This window comes from Mus caroli, chromosome 13 (genome assembly GCF_900094665.2).
Source record: "Mus caroli chromosome 13, CAROLI_EIJ_v1.1, whole genome shotgun sequence".
In the NCBI taxonomy this organism is placed as follows: domain Eukaryota; kingdom Metazoa; phylum Chordata; class Mammalia; order Rodentia; family Muridae; genus Mus; species Mus caroli.
The window spans coordinates 103722032-103739599 of record NC_034582.1 but is presented as its reverse complement, the minus strand read 5'-3'; the positions used below and the strand labels follow the sequence as shown (position 1 = coordinate 103739599).

General features: G+C 43.2%; 1 protein-coding gene across 1 annotated transcript; it reads right to left on the bottom strand.

Annotated features, from left to right (window-relative positions):
- Positions 1 to 7446: 7446 nt before the first annotated feature.
- On the bottom strand, positions 7447 to 13185 carry Plk2 (polo like kinase 2). The gene is made up of 14 exons (XM_021179991.2): positions 12798 to 13185; positions 12120 to 12227; positions 11847 to 11963; positions 11519 to 11648; positions 11260 to 11347; positions 10674 to 10769; positions 10371 to 10569; positions 10136 to 10283; positions 9787 to 9884; positions 9449 to 9578; positions 8988 to 9228; positions 8744 to 8873; positions 8398 to 8508; positions 7447 to 8245 (listed from the first exon to the last, which is right to left on the bottom strand). Exons 1-14 carry the CDS (start codon positions 13056 to 13058, stop codon positions 8054 to 8056), a joined length of 2049 nt encoding a protein of 682 aa, XP_021035650.1. The 5' UTR covers positions 13059 to 13185; the 3' UTR covers positions 7447 to 8053.
- Between the last annotated feature and the right edge of the window lie 4383 nt (positions 13186 to 17568).

The following is a 17568-nucleotide window of genomic DNA, read 5'->3' as shown; positions in this document are numbered from 1 at the left end:
TGCCATTGTTGTGGGATTTGGAACACAGCTGGAGAATATCTTGAAACAAGATCAAGAAAGGACCATCAGCATGAGAACTCTAAAATTTGAAAGATGCTTCTGACACTAACATTTGATTCTGTTGTCATAAGGAGAACATCACTCTGGGATGCTCCTTAATGAGAAATAATAAAGTAATCGAATACCTGGCCATTGGGTAGTTATTAAACCAATCCTGCTTTACAATGGAATTGTACATGTAAGAAATCATCTCTGTAGATTAATAGTATCAGTAACTGTTGATGCAGGTTCAAAACAAGGAGGTATTAAATACAATGAAATATGTATGAAGACAGTATTAAAATGGGAAAGTTGACACTTTCATATCTCCTCTTTCTACAGTAAAGTTGATGCTTGTGCCAGAATATGTCTCTGGCACCTAACCTCAAACACATGCCAGGCAAAACAGATACCACAGAGGTTTTCTTTGAGGCTCAGTTTTATGTGCAGAAGTATATTTGGTTTTAAAAACAAACATTCATTGGATTTAAAGATCTATTCCATCTATGTATTTTTCAGTTAACTCTTTGAATACTCAAATTATATTTTACCAAAGAATTTGAGAAGACATTCGTATATCGTATATTCGTATATCATTCCATCTATAAGCTTAATTAAATTCCCTTAATGTTTGATGCTATATTTATAATATATGTGATGGGCATATATTTGAAAATATTTATGTGCTTATCCACAAAAAAATATAGACAAGAAATTTTTAACCTTACATATAAGACTAATTATAGCTGTCATAGTTTTAAGCTTCAAGTTCTTTATATCAGTTTTTTAATTTTCTACTTTTACTTTGAATTTTATTACTATTGCTTTATATAAAACACTAATCTATGCGTTCAATGCTGGATCTAATATTTATAAGTTCATTAAAAAAATTAACTTTAGTCTTTTTATTATCATCATTTAGATATGCTTGATGCTAAATCTTTTTAGTAACTTTACTGTATCATATATATATATATATATATATATATATTTAAAATTTATAGTTTAACACAGACTAAATGGTTTCAGTTTAGTATTTTCAAACAAATGTATCACCATACTTGGCTCTCTTGGTTTCTGATTTGGATGATACTTGAACTACTGAAGAAATTAAACAATTTTTGCTTGTGACCTTGAAAAGTTTAGCCTACACATATATTCCAGTGGGTCTGTAGCTGGCAACATAGAATCACACCCTTAATCTCAGTTAAAACACACACACACACACACACACACACACACACACAATGTGTCCTTTCTAGCTTTGAGATTGACTTGAGCCAAGAAATGCCCTCTAGTATCAAGTGGTTAGGAGGAAGTGTCCAAGACTTTGCTACCATGGGGTCAAGCTACTGTCTGAGATACCACAGGGACACGGGAGACCCTACTACCTATTCACATGGTAGGGCACTCGCCTGCTTCTCAGAAACCTTTATTAAGTTTGAGTCATTGGTTTTGTCCATACAGAATCTTGACTACCCAAGTTCATCAGACTGATCAGTAAACTTTCAGCAATTATGCAATCCAATTGCTAAACACAACCATCATTAAAAATTAAAATGTAAAATATAATATTAAAAGGGAGTAAATACTGAAAGTGCATTGTTACCCGGTCATCTTACTACACTGCACTATTTACTCTCTCTTGGTGTTATTTTGTCTCTCTCTCTTTTTTTTAAATCTGTATTTAGGATTACAATGGCATGTGGCCACACATCTCCTTCCATCTCCATATTCAGCGACATCACTCTGAAGTCCTGAAGTCAGAGCCAGCAATGGCACCAAGTAGAACTCCTCTCTGCTTCACATTGACCTGCTGGTTACACATTCACCAGGCAGCAGCTGGTCTATCATCTAGTAGTCTGACTGGCTCCCTTCCCAGCTACTGCATCGCTTGCCTGGACTTTGCATGTCTCCACCCCATCCTGGTTGTTTCTGTCTTTCTGCAAGTGTGATCATGCACATCCCTCAAAAAGTTGAAACCCCAGTGGGCCTCTCATGGCGTGTCAGAGGTTAGGATCTCAGACGTGAAGGTCAATTTGCCACTACAGATCCCAAGGGAGCACCAGAGAAAGGCGGTGTGCATTCTGTTTTACTTAAGACTGTGTCCTGATTTCTCAAAGCACGAATTTGTTATAGGCCTAGCTGGGAAAAGTTCTTCTTTCTTGCATGGTTGGCTTAAAATATCTAATCATCCAGTATTTCATGGCAGAGATAACTCAGTAATTTTTCCATTTTCTCTTGTACCTCAATGATTCAAATCAATTTTGCTTTATACAGAAAGGTGTTATCAGGCTTATCCCAGAGGCAAAATCCATATATCCTATTGAGCTGAATTCTGAACACTGATGAACCATGATATTGTAGTCCAAAGCTTCACGCAGAACTTTTACATTTTTAATTTGAGTTCACGAATACAATTAAGTTGTGGAAATTCAGAGAAATTCATTCCATTATAAAAGTTAATAAGGCATAAAAAAACATTAGTAAGAAACATGAGCCTAAGCATACAAAGATTGGCATATCATCCAAGCAAAGGAAAAACAAGATAGATCATCAGATTTCTGTTTATAGAAGAGTTTGTTACAAGCTTTAAAAAATACATTCATTCTCCTATATACTGGATTGCCATATAGCACCAATAATTGGTTCCTAGGTGTATTTTATCAACATGCATTTTTTATTTTTAGTCACTCATTTTTCAATAGGTTAAAAATATCTCTAATACAAAAATTATCTGATATTGCAAGAATACAGTCCTAAAGTACAAATGAACCCAGTCTTAATGTTTATACCCTATTTCTCTTCCCCTCTAAACATTACACTGCTTGTAGTAACAAATGACTATAGCTTTTCTTTTGTTCCTTACTTTTATTGAAAATTGTTTAGCTTATTCAATATACTCTAATTATGGCATTCCCTCCTTCTGTTCCTCCCATTTAGATCCACATCCTTTCTGTCACTTAGAATCCAAATGGGTATTTAAAAAATAACAATAAAATAAATAATTACAAGCCGATTAGAATAAAGAGCTAGCTGACAGGAGCCTGATAAAGCTGTCTCCTGAGAGCCTCTGCCAGTGCCTGACAAATACAGAAATGGATGCTCCCAGCCATCCATTGGAAGGAGCACAGGGTCCCCAGTGAAGGAGCTACAGAAAGTACCCACAGAGCTGAAGGGGTTTGCAGCCCCATAAGAGGAACAACAATATGAACTCAACAGCACCCCCCAGAGCTCCCTGGGACTAAACCACCAATCAAAGAAATCACATGGTGGAACTTATGTCTCTAGGTGCATATGTAGCAGAGGATGGCCTAGTCGGTTATCAATGGGAGGAGAGGCCCTCGGTCCTGTGAAGGTTCTATGCCCCGGTGTAGGGGAATGCCAAGGCCAGGAAGTGAGAGTGGGTGCCTTGGGAAGCAGGGGGAGGTGGGGAGGGAATAGGGGATTTTTGGAGAGGAAACTAGGAAAGAGGATAACATCTGAAATGTAAATAAAGAAAATATCTAATAAAAAAAAACAATTAAAAATAAATAAATAAATAAATAAAGACAAAACAACCAAATAAGAGCCAAAGAAAACATAGGAGAAACACATGGAGAGACACACGTTCAGGAATCCCGTAAAACCCCCAAACTGGAAGCGAGAATATGTATGCAAAGAACCTTTAAGGTGGTGGTGGTGAGGGGAGCAAAATACAAATGCCTTGCCTTAATACTGTGAGACAATGAACATACCAAGACGTTTATTTTCTGTTGACTACCTACAGCTGGGCATCGGTCCTACCCTTAGGAGCGGACCCTTAAGAAATCCTCAGTGAGCCGTCCCTTGAGAAAACTAATTTTTTTCATTTGCCAGCAGCTCTCACGATAGCTTCTGAGTTAGGCATGAGAGTGCATGTTCACTTCTTTCAGCCCTAGGGCCCCGACTGGTGCAGGTCCTGTGTGTACCACCACGGCTCCAAACAATGACCTCACTTTGGGACTTCAGACAGGAAAAACTAATGAAAGGGGAGGAGAGTCCATGTAGAGCCTCACGTGGGTCCCCTGCCCTTCCTCCCTTGGCTCTGTAGTGTGAGAATCCACCTTTGCAACTATGGTCCCCAGGCTCCTCCTCTGACTCCATTCATGTGGTTCGTTGGAAGCTGAAGAGCAAGGAGGAAAGTTTATTGCTCTTATTTCTCACCCAAATATGTAAATGGCCCTCCACAGCAATATCTGCATTTATTTGTTCTATGATTTTAAAATCCTGGTAGGCAATGGCTATATGATGTTCCTTTGTGCATTCTAGAAGACCACAGATTGGAACAACCCCACTTGTTTCTGTCTATCTCTGGCCATTGCAGTGGTGATGACATCCAGTTCTAGTCTCTGGGTTGCCTCCCTAACTCCTGCTAGGTTGTGGGACTGTTCCAGTGTGTATAAACCAGTGCTCTCCATTAGATTCCTTCTGTTTGAACATTTCACAATTATTTTTGTTATCCTGACTAAACCAGGCCTCATAATGAAAGGAAGACAGGACAGGCAAGAAACAAGGAGTCATATGTTTTGCATTGTAGGTAATCAGGGGTCCTGCCATTGTGTGCAAGGAAAACAGGAGGGAAACCGGAACAAAATGAGTATTTATTGAGCATCTCTGGTGTGTAAGTTGCTTTCTTAGCACTGAATAGAAGACAGATGTTTAGAGGCAACTTTTTATTGAAAACCATGCTGTTTTCAAAAGGTCAAAACTGACTTTTAAGCATTTCTATTGGAAAATGCTTCCTGCTCAGCAGACTTGAGTCCCTTCAGGAAGGGTGGAGGGGCATAGAATACATACATTGTGAGTATTGGGTAACTACAACCAGAGACTGCCATGACCATACCAAGATTAGCTGGAGGTAGTTATTACCGCTCACAAAGATAACTGGTTTTATTTCTTAAGGATTGTTTTTTTTTCTCAGTTATGCCCTTCTAGGAGTTCCTATAGCTAGTGGAAAAAAATGTCTCTGGATCAAATATGCTCAGTAAGGGCACATGTTACTTTGGGGATACATTGTGGCATTTAGGGTCTCTGTATCTCTGATGGTTACAGCACATTTTGTTCTTCTTCCTCCATGGCTGTGACTTGCCATCACTGTTGGGTTTAATGGAGATTCCATCTGCAGTTTAAAATACAAAGGTTGTTGGGTGCATAGGCAATAAGAATCAATCTCTAGAGTGTTCCCATTCCCCAGACTATTCGCCTATACCTTGATACTCTCAAATCAGAGAGACAGACATGTTTATGCATCTGCTCTCTGAACCTATATCTGTATTCCTGTGTGACTCTGATTTACTGTTTAAACTCACTATACATCTCTCAGCATCACACCGTCCCTACATTTCTGTCAACGCACACTCTGTAAGCCATGTTTCCCCGCTGGGCCAATGGAGACAATAACCTGTCTCGTGTTTCCTTATGCTAAGTCTCCAGTCCTTTCTCACCTGGATCACAATACTCATTTCATCACTGTTTGGGCTCCCCCCTCTTTATCTTGTTCTTCATCCGTTCCATCTATGCTGCCAGGATAAATTTTGTAGATCTAATATACATTACTTTCTTTCTTAAAATTTCAGCAAGCCAGGCCTGGTGATAAATGCTTGTCATTCCAGCACTCACAAGGCTGAGGCAGGAGAATTATTATTAAGTTCCAGGCCAAGATAGGTTTCATATTAAGTTCCAAGCCAGCCTTAGCTAGCATCTCAATAAAAAAAAATCTAAAACCAAAACAAACCAAAAATATCTCTCAATAGGTATATCCATGGATATACCACATTGATATAGGCTCAATGTGTCAAGATGCATGAGAGATACATAAGCTTTCATGCCACAGTTTACACGAATAATCCTGCTATGAACTCTCTCAATGTTAGGCTTCCTGTTCTATATTATTTCACTTGCTGAAATCTACTTGGCATCTCTTGACTTTCAAAACTATTTGGCCCTCAAATATCTTACAACCTCTGCATAAAGATTTTCCTTCTCTGACAGAACCTGTTGCTGAGTCTATCACGTAATAAGGGCTCTTTCCTGATTCCTGTTTTCAATTATCATAGCACCCAGTGCATTCCTTCATCATAATATCGCAGCACTTATCGGACCAAGGCTGTTGCACTGTCTGCCTTTGGGAAACTCCCCGCAGGGCAAGAAGAGTCCTAGGTTCAAGGCACTCAAGGCTAGGCCCTGCACCTTGTCACACAGCACATACTCAGTAACAAGAATGGCTAAGCCTGTTCGAAAAACTTAAAGTAGCATGTGGTGTTCCGATGTCAACATCCAAAGGAAAGGATATTATTTTTTCACTATTTTAACTCTTTTGCTTGTTCTCTGTTCATAAAAATTAGATTCAAGTTGTGCTCATCTGTTACTTAGTCTTGCTTGGCCATCACTGTAAGTCATTAGAAGAAATACATTTTGATGCAGAGACATCCCAAAGCACCAAGGGTGGTTGAGGACTCATGATATGCATAGCAGTTTCTCAAATGTGGCTTTCACTGAGTGTACGAGGTGCAGCATGTATTTTTAGATAAATACAACGTGCAGCTCCCATTTGCTCCTACTGCCCTAACTAATCACAGTGTAAACAGCTCTAGAACAAAATGCTGTCCTTCCCCAGGATAGCATCTTCCTTGTAGTATGATTACACTTGAACAACAACAGCGAGTTTCATTAGGGTCATCTGTAGGTCACTGTATGCTCAGAGTCACAGGATACATAGTGCAAATTCTACCGCTTTCACTGAAAGAAAAAAACCCTTGTCAGATGTGCCTTGTCAGTAACTTAGGAATTTAAAAGATGAACCCATGTCATCATTTGGTTCACTTATCTCTTTTCAACCTCCGTGCACCAGAAGGAAAACAGTGAGTTATTAGCAAAGGGTTTCCTACTATTAGATTATGAAGCTTAATTGCCAGAGGCGCTACAAGTGTTTAGGCAGCTTAAAGCTGAGTAACGCGTCTCAGTGATGCATGGACCACAGCACATAGTTTTGCCCATATTAAGGTAAACCTCCTGAACCTACTCACTTAGCAATGAGAGGTCTGTTTGCATGAGACTACTCTACTTTTTGGCTCTCTAAGTTAAATGATTCTTGAAGAGCTGTTTTAGAAACAAAGTCATTTGGAATTCCGCAGAAGTCCAATTATTTAGGGGGAAGGTCGTAAAAGGTGACAAGAGTTTTTTATACACTTCTCAAGTTAGGTCCTCAAGACTGCCCATAAATGTAACGATGACATGAAAGACTGATTCCCTAGAAGTGTCACTAGGAAAAGTAAAGATGTGTCTAGTTTGTTGCTGTGTTTGATGTCACACTGAAGTGTCAGGAACCCGTGCTTAAAGGCCCCGATGGGTGCGGTGATGAGAATGAGCAAGGACAGGAGACCATTGTTTCTATGTCACACTCTTTATTGCCAAGAGTTTGAAATGGTCAACATAAAAAAAAAAGAGAACATCTTGATAATAAATACTGCTCTTGGGGCTGTAATAAATAAAAAGTTTATTAACAAGGAATGCACTTTTCCAACCACAAGTGTATTCAAAAATAACCAAAAAAAATGTATGGCCATAGTTCACAGTTAAGCAGCCAAAAGCTGCTCTGATTGTAGCCTTTAAACAGCAAGGGAGCATCCTCCCTTCTCCCTCCCCTTCAGGAAGTATATTCACAGTTCCAAGTCTTCCAACTGAAAACGCTCTCAACAGAGAGAACTTCAGAGTCAATGCATCTTTCTGCAAAACTGTCCGATAAACCTTTTCACGACAGGTGTCTCAGGGAAAACTGCACTCGGCTCCACACTCAGGATTGTCCAAAGTCAACTGTACACCTTAGGCTGGTCTGGTTCCAGCAGTCCAGCAGGCCACAGAGGAATTGTATTCGTACCACCACCTGCCCGATTTCTCTAACGCACTCTGTATCCTTCCGCTGGCTTCCCTGTTGATCTCACAGTGGAAAAAACGTCCCATGAGGTCCGCTCAAAAAAAGAATAATAATAAGTTTTCAGTTACATCTCTGTAAGAGCATGTTCAGGGCATATTCCATTCGATTTTTCAATTCTAACGAACAGCCAGACATCAGCAGGGTTGTCAGTCTGAAAGTTGTAGAGATCCTATCCTCATTGATGTAGGTGAGAAGGTATTCTTCATTCTGGTTACAGATGATGATCTTTGTATGATCGTGGTAGAAATTCACCTTTAAGAAAAAAAAAATAAACATAGACATTAGAATTTGCTAAGCAAGAAGTAATCAAGGTTCTGCCAAAAAAAAAAAAAAAAAAGGTAAAGCAGTTGGGTAGAAAAAGATTTCAGAACCTAAACGTGTGGGTCCCTAACAGGCTCAGTTACCTGAAATGTGCCATCATTGAAGAGCATCATTAAGGCTTTATCAGACTTTAACCACTGCAGGAGGTAGAGCCGAGGTCTTCGAATGTCAGTAACACTCGGGAGATCACCACCCTGGAAGAAATCAGGAGAGAGGGTAAGTGCCTCTGAAACTGTACCGTGCCTCTCAAACTTAAGCCTCGGAACGGCCTCAAGATTCCTGGCTCTGCCTCAAGGAGATGCTGACTCTGCACTGCATCTAAGATAAGCCCTGAGAAGCTAAACTAAACAAGACTTCAAAGGGAGGCAGATGTTGCTGGGGTCTAGACTGCTTCACTTATCTCTGCTCTAAAAGACACGGGGTACTTACATCCATGAGGTTCTCCTCCATGTAATGAGAAAAGTATTTCAGCACCGTCACTTGACTAATAAATTGTTCAGGGGCATCTGTTGCTGGGAAAACAGAGCATTGGCCAAGTTCCGCATAATAGTGAACTGTCCTAAAGATCAGGAAGGTGAGAAAAGAAAGGTTAGAAGCAATTCATCACTGTTTCCAAGATTTCATTAACGCAACAGCGGAGAACTGGCGGGCTGCGGCATTCAGATGCACGTACTTTTTGTCCGGAAGGAGGCTCATGTGAGCCCCGTTGTTGAAAAGGACGCCAACAGTATGGTCTGAGAGCTGGTACCCAAAGCCGTATTTGTTGGAGTAGTCGACCCACTTGGTGACCCACTGAAAGGACGTGCTCAGCTGCTCTTTGGGGATACAGTCAGCTTCCGGCATGTTTTCTAGACATCCTCGAAGGACTCTTGCCACTGTGTCTGCAACACTTCCCATGGTGCTGTCTTCAAGGCCTGCAAAGTCACAGAGATGGAAATGACGACATTGTTTACGATTAAACCCCCGTGATCAGGAAATGCTGTTTCCCCTCCACTCCACGTATGGGAAAGACAGAGAAATAGAGATCATGGTCCCTCGGTCCCTCTGTGCCTTTTCCCTGATGCTAGGATTTTATTCCTATGTTAATCAGCACTAATCTTACAGTCTATTTAAAATACGGTTTTGAGCACTTACATTCGCTGCTGCTGCTGCAGCTGCCGAGAGTCCCCCTGACTATCATCCGGATTGCATCCCCAATCTGCTGTTTGTTTTCCACTGCGGACGTTCCAGATCTGGCAACAGTAGGGGGAGGCGGCTGAGGCTCCTTGAAAGGGAAGAAAAGCGCCATACAGTGAGCCAAGGGGCTGGGTCTCTTTACATGTGAAGTTTCAGGTTAACATAAGATTATGATAATCACTGGAAAAGCTTATCAGTGGCCTGCCTGGAAGCATGGCTTCAGCCCTGCTAATCGTACAAATGCTAGTTATCCAGGAATGGATGTGACCTTTTCTTGGTGTGCTCCCCCGACCTACCTCGTCTGCTCTGTGTTTGCTAGGCTGCTGGGTTATCGACACTTTCTTCAAATCATGCCGCAGCTTGTAAATGTCTTCATCTTCCTTAGACACCTTATCTGTAAATCGAGGGAAAGAATTGCGCATGTTAATTTATCTCAGCAAGGGTGGAACCGAGTTAGCACGATGTCATCATTGGCTTGGGCTGCAGCTAGGCAGGCAGCACACACTTCAGTGCTCAGGTAAACCAAAGCTATCAATCCATTCTCTTAGTGTCAGCAGTATACAAATATGATGGTGAGGTTACGATAATGGGAAAGTCTCAATGCAGTCATCAAACTCAAGGGAAATGTTTGAGATGGAAACTTACTGTGTGTGTCGTTATATCTTGCTTTGTCCTTCTTGCCACCAAAAAGAGCGGCTGCGGCTTTCTTAAAGAAATTCTTGGCTGGGCTTGACAAGTGGAAGTCTGGAACTGTGTGGCAACAGCTGGAAGAGAGTCTGTCCGGAGTGAAACCCTGTGGAACCAGAAGAGACCATCAGAAACCTCTCCAGCAACCAGGGCGATGACACGCAATTTTACAGAAAGGTCAAAGAGCACTGACCTGCAGGAAGAAGTCATGCCGAATGATGTCATCCAAACTGGGGCGGTCCTCTGGGTTTTTGGACAGCATGCTAGCTATCAAGTGCTTAGCAGGGGCCAGCAATGAGGAGGGCATGGTATACCTTGCTTCCCTTATGCACCTGTACGTTTCTTTCAGATTTGTGGTTTCGAATGGAGGTCTTCCTAGCAGCATCGTATACCTGGGTACACAGAAGCACATCTTCAGAAATGGTCAAGGAGGAGCTCTTTTTGAGCATCATGACTGAGTCAACTTTGGCTTTATTTTTTTACTTCATTTACTTACATTACACAGCCTAAGGCCCAGATGTCTGATTCACAGCCATGTCCTTGTTTGTTGAGGACTTCGGGGGAGAGATAATTTGGGGTTCCACATATTGTTCTGAGAAGACAGAATATAGCAAGATCTCATTAGAAACTATGACTTCAATTAAAATTACTTCTCTGGGGATGACTCAATGGGAAATAAAAACTTGAAATTTTTTTTTTTTTTGCTCATTTTCTACTTGACTATTTTTTTAGTGTTTTTATTTGACCATGTTTCTTTTGGTAACTTTTTAATGTGTGTACAATTTGCCCAGCCCATATGACCAAGTATTTTTAACCAGATGAGACCAGATCGTGTGTGCATGTGTACGTGTGTGCGTGTGTGTATGTGTGTATGTATATATCAAGTAAATTTAAACATTTATTTTATGGATTGCCTTAATAATCCATTTAGAGGTATAAGTTATCTAGCTCAAGAGTACACACAAGTTTCCCTTTACTAACACTGCTGTGGTTTGCAGATTGTAGTGTGAACGAACTTTCTATTAACTAATAATAGAGGCATATTTGGTCTCCACAAAGCCCAGGAAGAGCATGACTCTCACCTCCTTCTATGTTCCAGTGGTTCCAGCCTGGCTGCCAAACCAAAGTCTCCAACCTTCAGCTCCATGGCTTCATTAATAAAAAAGTTCCCTAGAAGATAAACAAAAGGAAACATGAACTCCCTTGGAAAGGTTCACACTTGGAGATCAGCACCCTCCAGTGAAGGCACCCATTCAAAAAGCTAGATCCCAATTCGCAACACTGGAAAACCTCCCACTCTCTAGCCCCTCCCCCAGCCGCTGCAGGAGAAAGAAGCCTTACCTAGCTTGAGATCCCTGTGCAAGATTTCTTGTTCGTGAAGATACTTGAGTCCTGACACAATCTGCCTGAGGTAGTATCGGACTTCTGGCTCTGTCAACACCTTTCTTGCTTTCAAGATGTGAGCCATGGACTAGGAAGAGAAGGGGAGAGAGGAGAATTTGTCAAATAAAGTTACCTAGATCGGGCTTCAGTTGGCTGGACTGGCGATGCAGCCTCATATGGTGGGAGACTAATTAACTGTCACGGCTAAACCCGCTGATAAAATGTAATCCAAACACCAGTCCGGCTTCCTGTCGGCAAGCTCCCTGACCCAGGAGTCAACACTTACCCTTCTACTGCAGTATTCCAAGAGAATGTAAATGTTTTCTTTGTCTTCAAAGTAGTGGTAAAACTGCACGACATGCTTATGGTGCAGTAGTCTGTGAAGCTCAATTTCTTTGTCGATCTAAGGAAAAATAAAAAAAGCAAGATAAGGCTTATTAGTCTCTCGTCGTGTCTGGAAAGGCAGTGCTTACACATGCAGAAGACATTTTTTTTTTTCTAACAGGGTAGGGCCATCCGTGCACACAAAGAAAATACTTTAGTCGACAGTCATACCCACCTTTTCCCTCTGATGAGGTTTAGCTACTCTGCTGTGAGGAATAATTTTTGCAGCGTAGACTTTGTTGTTTGTCAGATCTGTCATTTCGTAACACTTTGCAAATCCACCCTGCGAGGAAACAAAGCCGAGATGGAATTGAGCAGGACAGGAAAAAAAAAAAAAATGAAGGGCCAACGTTTAAAATAAATGAATACGTAAATGGGAACGGGAAGCAAAATTTGAGGAACAGAGGGTGGGCAGAGCGGTACAATCTGCTTTGTATAATGGTTTTTCAGGAAGGGCAGCACATTCCTAGAAACCAGTCCAGTTTTCTCGTTTCCCCTTTACAAAGAACTCTATGGAGAAGGGAGTGGAAGGGGGAAAGGGAGGAAAATGCCCTCTGAAGAAATTTGACAGGCTAGCTCCCTGGGGATCAGATAGTGAGAGCCCAAGGCCAAGGTAGAATGCCTTCAGTCCTCCTTCTTAGACTCGGGAGGAAAACAGGCTGAGGATGCAAAGCCGAACCCGAGCGCTGTCGGCGCACGGAAGCCCAGGAGGGCAAGAGAGGAACCCACGTCGGTCGTTCGGGGAACCAGACAGCTGAAGGAGCGAGAAGAGCGGGCGCTGGGTCCCTGCTCGCTCAGCTTGCCCGGGCAGCCCGCCCTCCCGCCCGGCAGCCTGACGTCCGCCGCTCCTCACCTTGCCCAGCACTTTGCCCCGGCAGTAGCGCTTCCCCGTCGTGGGGTCGACTATAATCCGCGAGATCTCGGGTCCCGAATGGGAATGGTGGTGATGGTGGTGCGGGGCCGCCGGGGTCACCTGGGCTTGGGGCTGCCCATCTTCAGAAGGCTGCTGCGGTCGCTTCTTCTTTGAGTCCCCGCCACAAGCTTTGCCCAGAGCCTGCTCGCACATCTTGGTGCCGGCGGCCGGCTGGTAGGTGATAGTCCGCAGGAGCTCCATCGTTGCCTCGCCACCCGACACTGCCGACTTGCCACCTCCGAGGCGCGGACACGCGTCCGGGCTAGCCCTGTCCCTCGAGCACCCGTCTCTCTCCCTACTCTCTAGTCTGACGTCCTGCTTCGCTTGTGCGAGCCAGAGCGAGCAGCGAAGCTTTAAATACGCGCCGGCTGGCTGGGGCGGGGCCTCGTGACGTCACGGCGAGCGCTCCACCCACCGGCCCCGGAGTCCGCGCTGTGGATAGGTGCGGGGTGACCGCCTGGATGTCGTGGGCTTCGACCTGGCCTGGAGGCGGCGGTACGCCAAGTGCCCCCAGTTCATCTCGTGCCCTGACTTTGGACGTGGAAAACAGAAACCCAAGGGCGGACGCCCTGTCTGGGCCCTGGACGAGCGGGGATGCGGGGTAGCAGCCCCGGGGAGCCGCAGGGTTGGCACCGCCCTCCTGACTGCTGTGCAACCCCACACCCTGTCATCCAGCGAGCCCCGCGGGGCCGCACCAGGAGACCCGGAGCGCTTGGGGACCTCCACCATCACCGCGGGCTCCTTGACTCCGGTCGAGGACCCCGTGGATCGGGAGGCTCAGTGGCTGGCCTTGCGGAACCGGGCACCAGGCAGAGCCAGAGCAGCTAGGGAACCAGGCCCAATCCGGGTCGCAGAACCGGGTGACCTGCTATGGCGAGGGAGTATCTGAGCTCCCTGCAGCCTCTTCCCATCGCCTGATAAGTGACCCCTATCAGAGGCCAGGCTCTTAACCTTGGAGTGGAGCGAGGGCTTGATGCCTGGCGAAGGTTTGGTACGCAACAAGTCTAAGCAAGATCGCCATCCTGTGGATTTTTTCAGAAAAAACGATTAACGGTCTGAGTGGGCCGAGGTTCGTTAGCAACAATATGGGCTGGCTTCCACAGTAACGCTAAAAGTGTTCTGTTGCCAATTATAATTTTACAATTGAAGTCATCTATAACTTTTTGTTCCAACTAGGTGATTCAGATTGCGTGGATCTAATGTCACTAAGCGATGCCACCGCCCTGGTACACAGAGTCAATCTAAGGTCCCACAGTGGGGTATAGTGGAGAATAAAGGCAGCTGTTCAGTTTTTTACAGATTTTACTGTTCCGTTGTAACATCTCAGAGACTTTCCTTCTTCCTTGTTCCAATGGCAATTGGTACCAGCGCTTATGGTTTTGTATTAACCGCTGGTAGCTATTTTGAAATGCTGTATACATTTTTTTTTTTTTTTGGACAGGGTTTCTCTTTTCTCTGTGTAGCCCTGGTTGTCCTGGAATTCACTCTGTAGACCAGATTGGCCTTGAACTCAGAAATCTGATGCCCTATGCCTCCCGAGTGCTGGGATTAAAGGTGTGCGCCACCATTGCCCGGCCCTGTCTATATCATCTTAATACAATCCTGAATGAAAAATTCTGCCATATTAGGGGAGGGAAAATCATTTTCCTTCTACCCTTTCAAATTATCACTGTGGTTCCTCGGGCTGGGCAGATTAACTGCAGAACCACAAGTTTATCCATTCACAGCAAAAAGAGTTACCCTCCAACATGGCTTAGAATTGAGGTTTGAATGCTATTGGAAGCCAAAACAAGAGTGTGCAAAAAGACAGGAAACAAAGGCAATCCAGAACAAGGGAGTAAATAGGGAAGAGTTTGTTTATGTTTTTCACTGATAAGTTTGTTACTTAGAATCATTCTTTTTGTCTGGTTCTGGAGACTTTCTAAGAACTTGAGACTTCTTTTAATAAATGTGATTTTTTTTTTCTTTTTCCTTACAAAAAAAGTGGTGTGCCACTTTCAGGCTTTCTGTGTCTACCTATCTTTTAATTCAGTTCAAACTTATCTCGACTCAGCCGTGCATTGAGGGTGACATAGTCTAGCTACCTATGGAGTTGTTTTAAAGTGACATCATCTAGTCTACATCTTTCCCATCTTACAGGTGAAGAAACAGGATCCTAGACGACTTAAATAGCTATTATCAATACATTTTTCATAGAACCACGAAGTTTTGCGAACTCCATGCCCGCCCTGTTGTCTCGGTTAACACAGTACATAAGTAGTTGCTTCACATTGGAGTTCTGTCTTCCAAAGACTATACAGGCCTTTAATAAAATATCAGTGCTCAGTCCTTGCCAACAGGGAAAGAGTGACATGCAGAATTCCAAATTAATAAGGGCAAATGGGTTTTCCTCCAGACCACTATCAAGCATAGGTAAATCTAGTCTTAGTAGTTAAGAACACATTCACCTCAGCTACTTCCAACACTGGGCAAAGATGCTGCCTTAGCACTGCAGGGTAAACAGGCAAGACACTCTCCCTTCCCGTGCTTTATCTCAATGCAAGCCCGGGCATGTTGTTCACAAAGGACAGGAGACTTTAACCCAAGATTATACCAGGTTTGAATAAGAGGGAGGCGGGGCTGGACGTGGAGAAGCAGAATTACCCAACCCCCCCACTGCTTTATTCATAAACTTGGCCATGACCTTTGCTCCCTGACCAGTGTGAGGCCACTGGATGGGCCAGCTGGTTGGAGAACACCACCTTACTTTCCCAGAGAGAGTTCTGCTCTAATTAATTGTGTATGTTACAGTTAAAAGACTGAAAGAACAGTTAAGAGATTTTTTTTTCAATTTCAATTTCATATCGTACACCATTACATATTTTTCTGGGGATACGATTGTATTTTCTAAACTGTTGAACATCCCGTGTGAAATTCAGTTCCGCCAAAAAGATACAAACATTTTATAAAATACCATTGCTGAGTCCCGGCCAACTGGGAAAGAATGGTTTTCTTTATGGTAGTGCCATCATGTGGACAGAATCAAAACTGCAGTCCACCTAACAACAAAGCTACTTTGCAATGGTAACAAATCTCAAAGTAGGTCTCTGTAGATGTACGCTCTGGATGGAGACTTTAGTGCCCGAATCCCAATGGGGCTTTGGATGAGAAGCTGGCTAACTTCTATCATCTTCCAAGAGACCAAAAATAGCAAAATAAACTTTTAAGCAAGAAGGAAGAAAGAATAACCTTTCTTTTGCAGCTGTTGGGCCTTACAATGAGCTGCTAAGATAATTAGGCAAATTCACCAAAGGGACAGAATAGTGAAAAGAGTGGTCGGTCTCATCTAGAGATGAGTGGTGTTTAGTAGCTCAGAAGACCTGCTAGGTAATGAGAAAGCTGCTGCTGCCACGGTGCCTTCAGGTTCTCTCCCTAAGTGGATCGTCCATCCTACATGTTGCTCCTGGAATCCGGAAGGAGAAATGGACTCAGAGGAAGGGCCAAGGTCCACGGGGACTTCTTTAGGTTTAGGACAAATGCTAGTGACTTCCACGTGCTGGTTTGGTGATCCAGGAGAAGACATTGAAAACGGCAGTTGGCAATCTGTTGAGTACAAACCATGTTTTTTTGTTTTCTTTTGTTTTGATTTTTTTAATATACAAATGGGGTCGGAGGGATGGCTCAGCAGTTCAGAGCATTGGCTGTTCTTCCAGAGGTCTTGAGTTCAATCCCCAGCAATCATATGGTGGTTTACAACCATCTATAATGGGATGTGATGCCCTCTTCTGGCACACAGCTGTACATGTAGGGAGGACACATTTATACATATTTTTTTTAAATCTACAAACGTAGTAAAGGCAAAAAAAAAAAAAACTGTATTAATGGAAGCTATGGCCAGTAGTTTTTTGAGCACAAGGGAGAGGAAGACTTAAATAGCATGAAGAGGGCACTATATCAGAAGATTGCCAACTAGGGCTGAGTTAAGAACTTTGATTCAGCAGCTCAGATGTAGACCACACCAGTCAAGAAGAGGTGAATGTCAGCCACACTGTTCCATTTCCTAAATCCAGTTCCCAAGACCCATTCTATCACCTCCATAGTCCCACCTCATGACTTGCCCCATGGCCAGGCTCCTGCCCCCAATTCTGGCAAACTCCAGCTGCGCAAGTGCAGATTATATCCGTCAGAAGAACAGAGAACCCTTACTGTACCAAAGGTCAAGCAAGTTGCCAGAATTCAGGACCCCAGCCTGGTTGGAAACTCTACAAAGGATCAGAGGTCAAGAAGGCTGCCAAAATTCCAGGCCACAAAGTCTAGAAGACCAAAGAGAGAACAGAAACCAAGACACAAAGCACCCACACAACAAAGACAAACTCAGACATGAGTACATAGAATATTTATCCCAAACCCAAATGCTTAAACACCTGGTGTAAAAAAAAAAAATCAAAACAGCCAGATATGACGCCATCAGAATGCAGCTATGAAAGCAAGACCTGAATATTCCAGAGCGTTGTAGTACAAGAAAATAATGTTAAAAACAACTCTATGAAAATAATGGCATTCTTTAAAGAAGAAATGAAAAAAAATCCCTTAAAAAATCAAGGAAAAGGCACAAGTCCCTTCTGGTCTACTCGAGTATCGGGGTGCCTTGCCAGAGGAGTCTCCAGACACCCGCAAGGACCCGCACAGGACTCCCCACGGGATCCTAAGACCTCTGGTGAGTGGAACACAG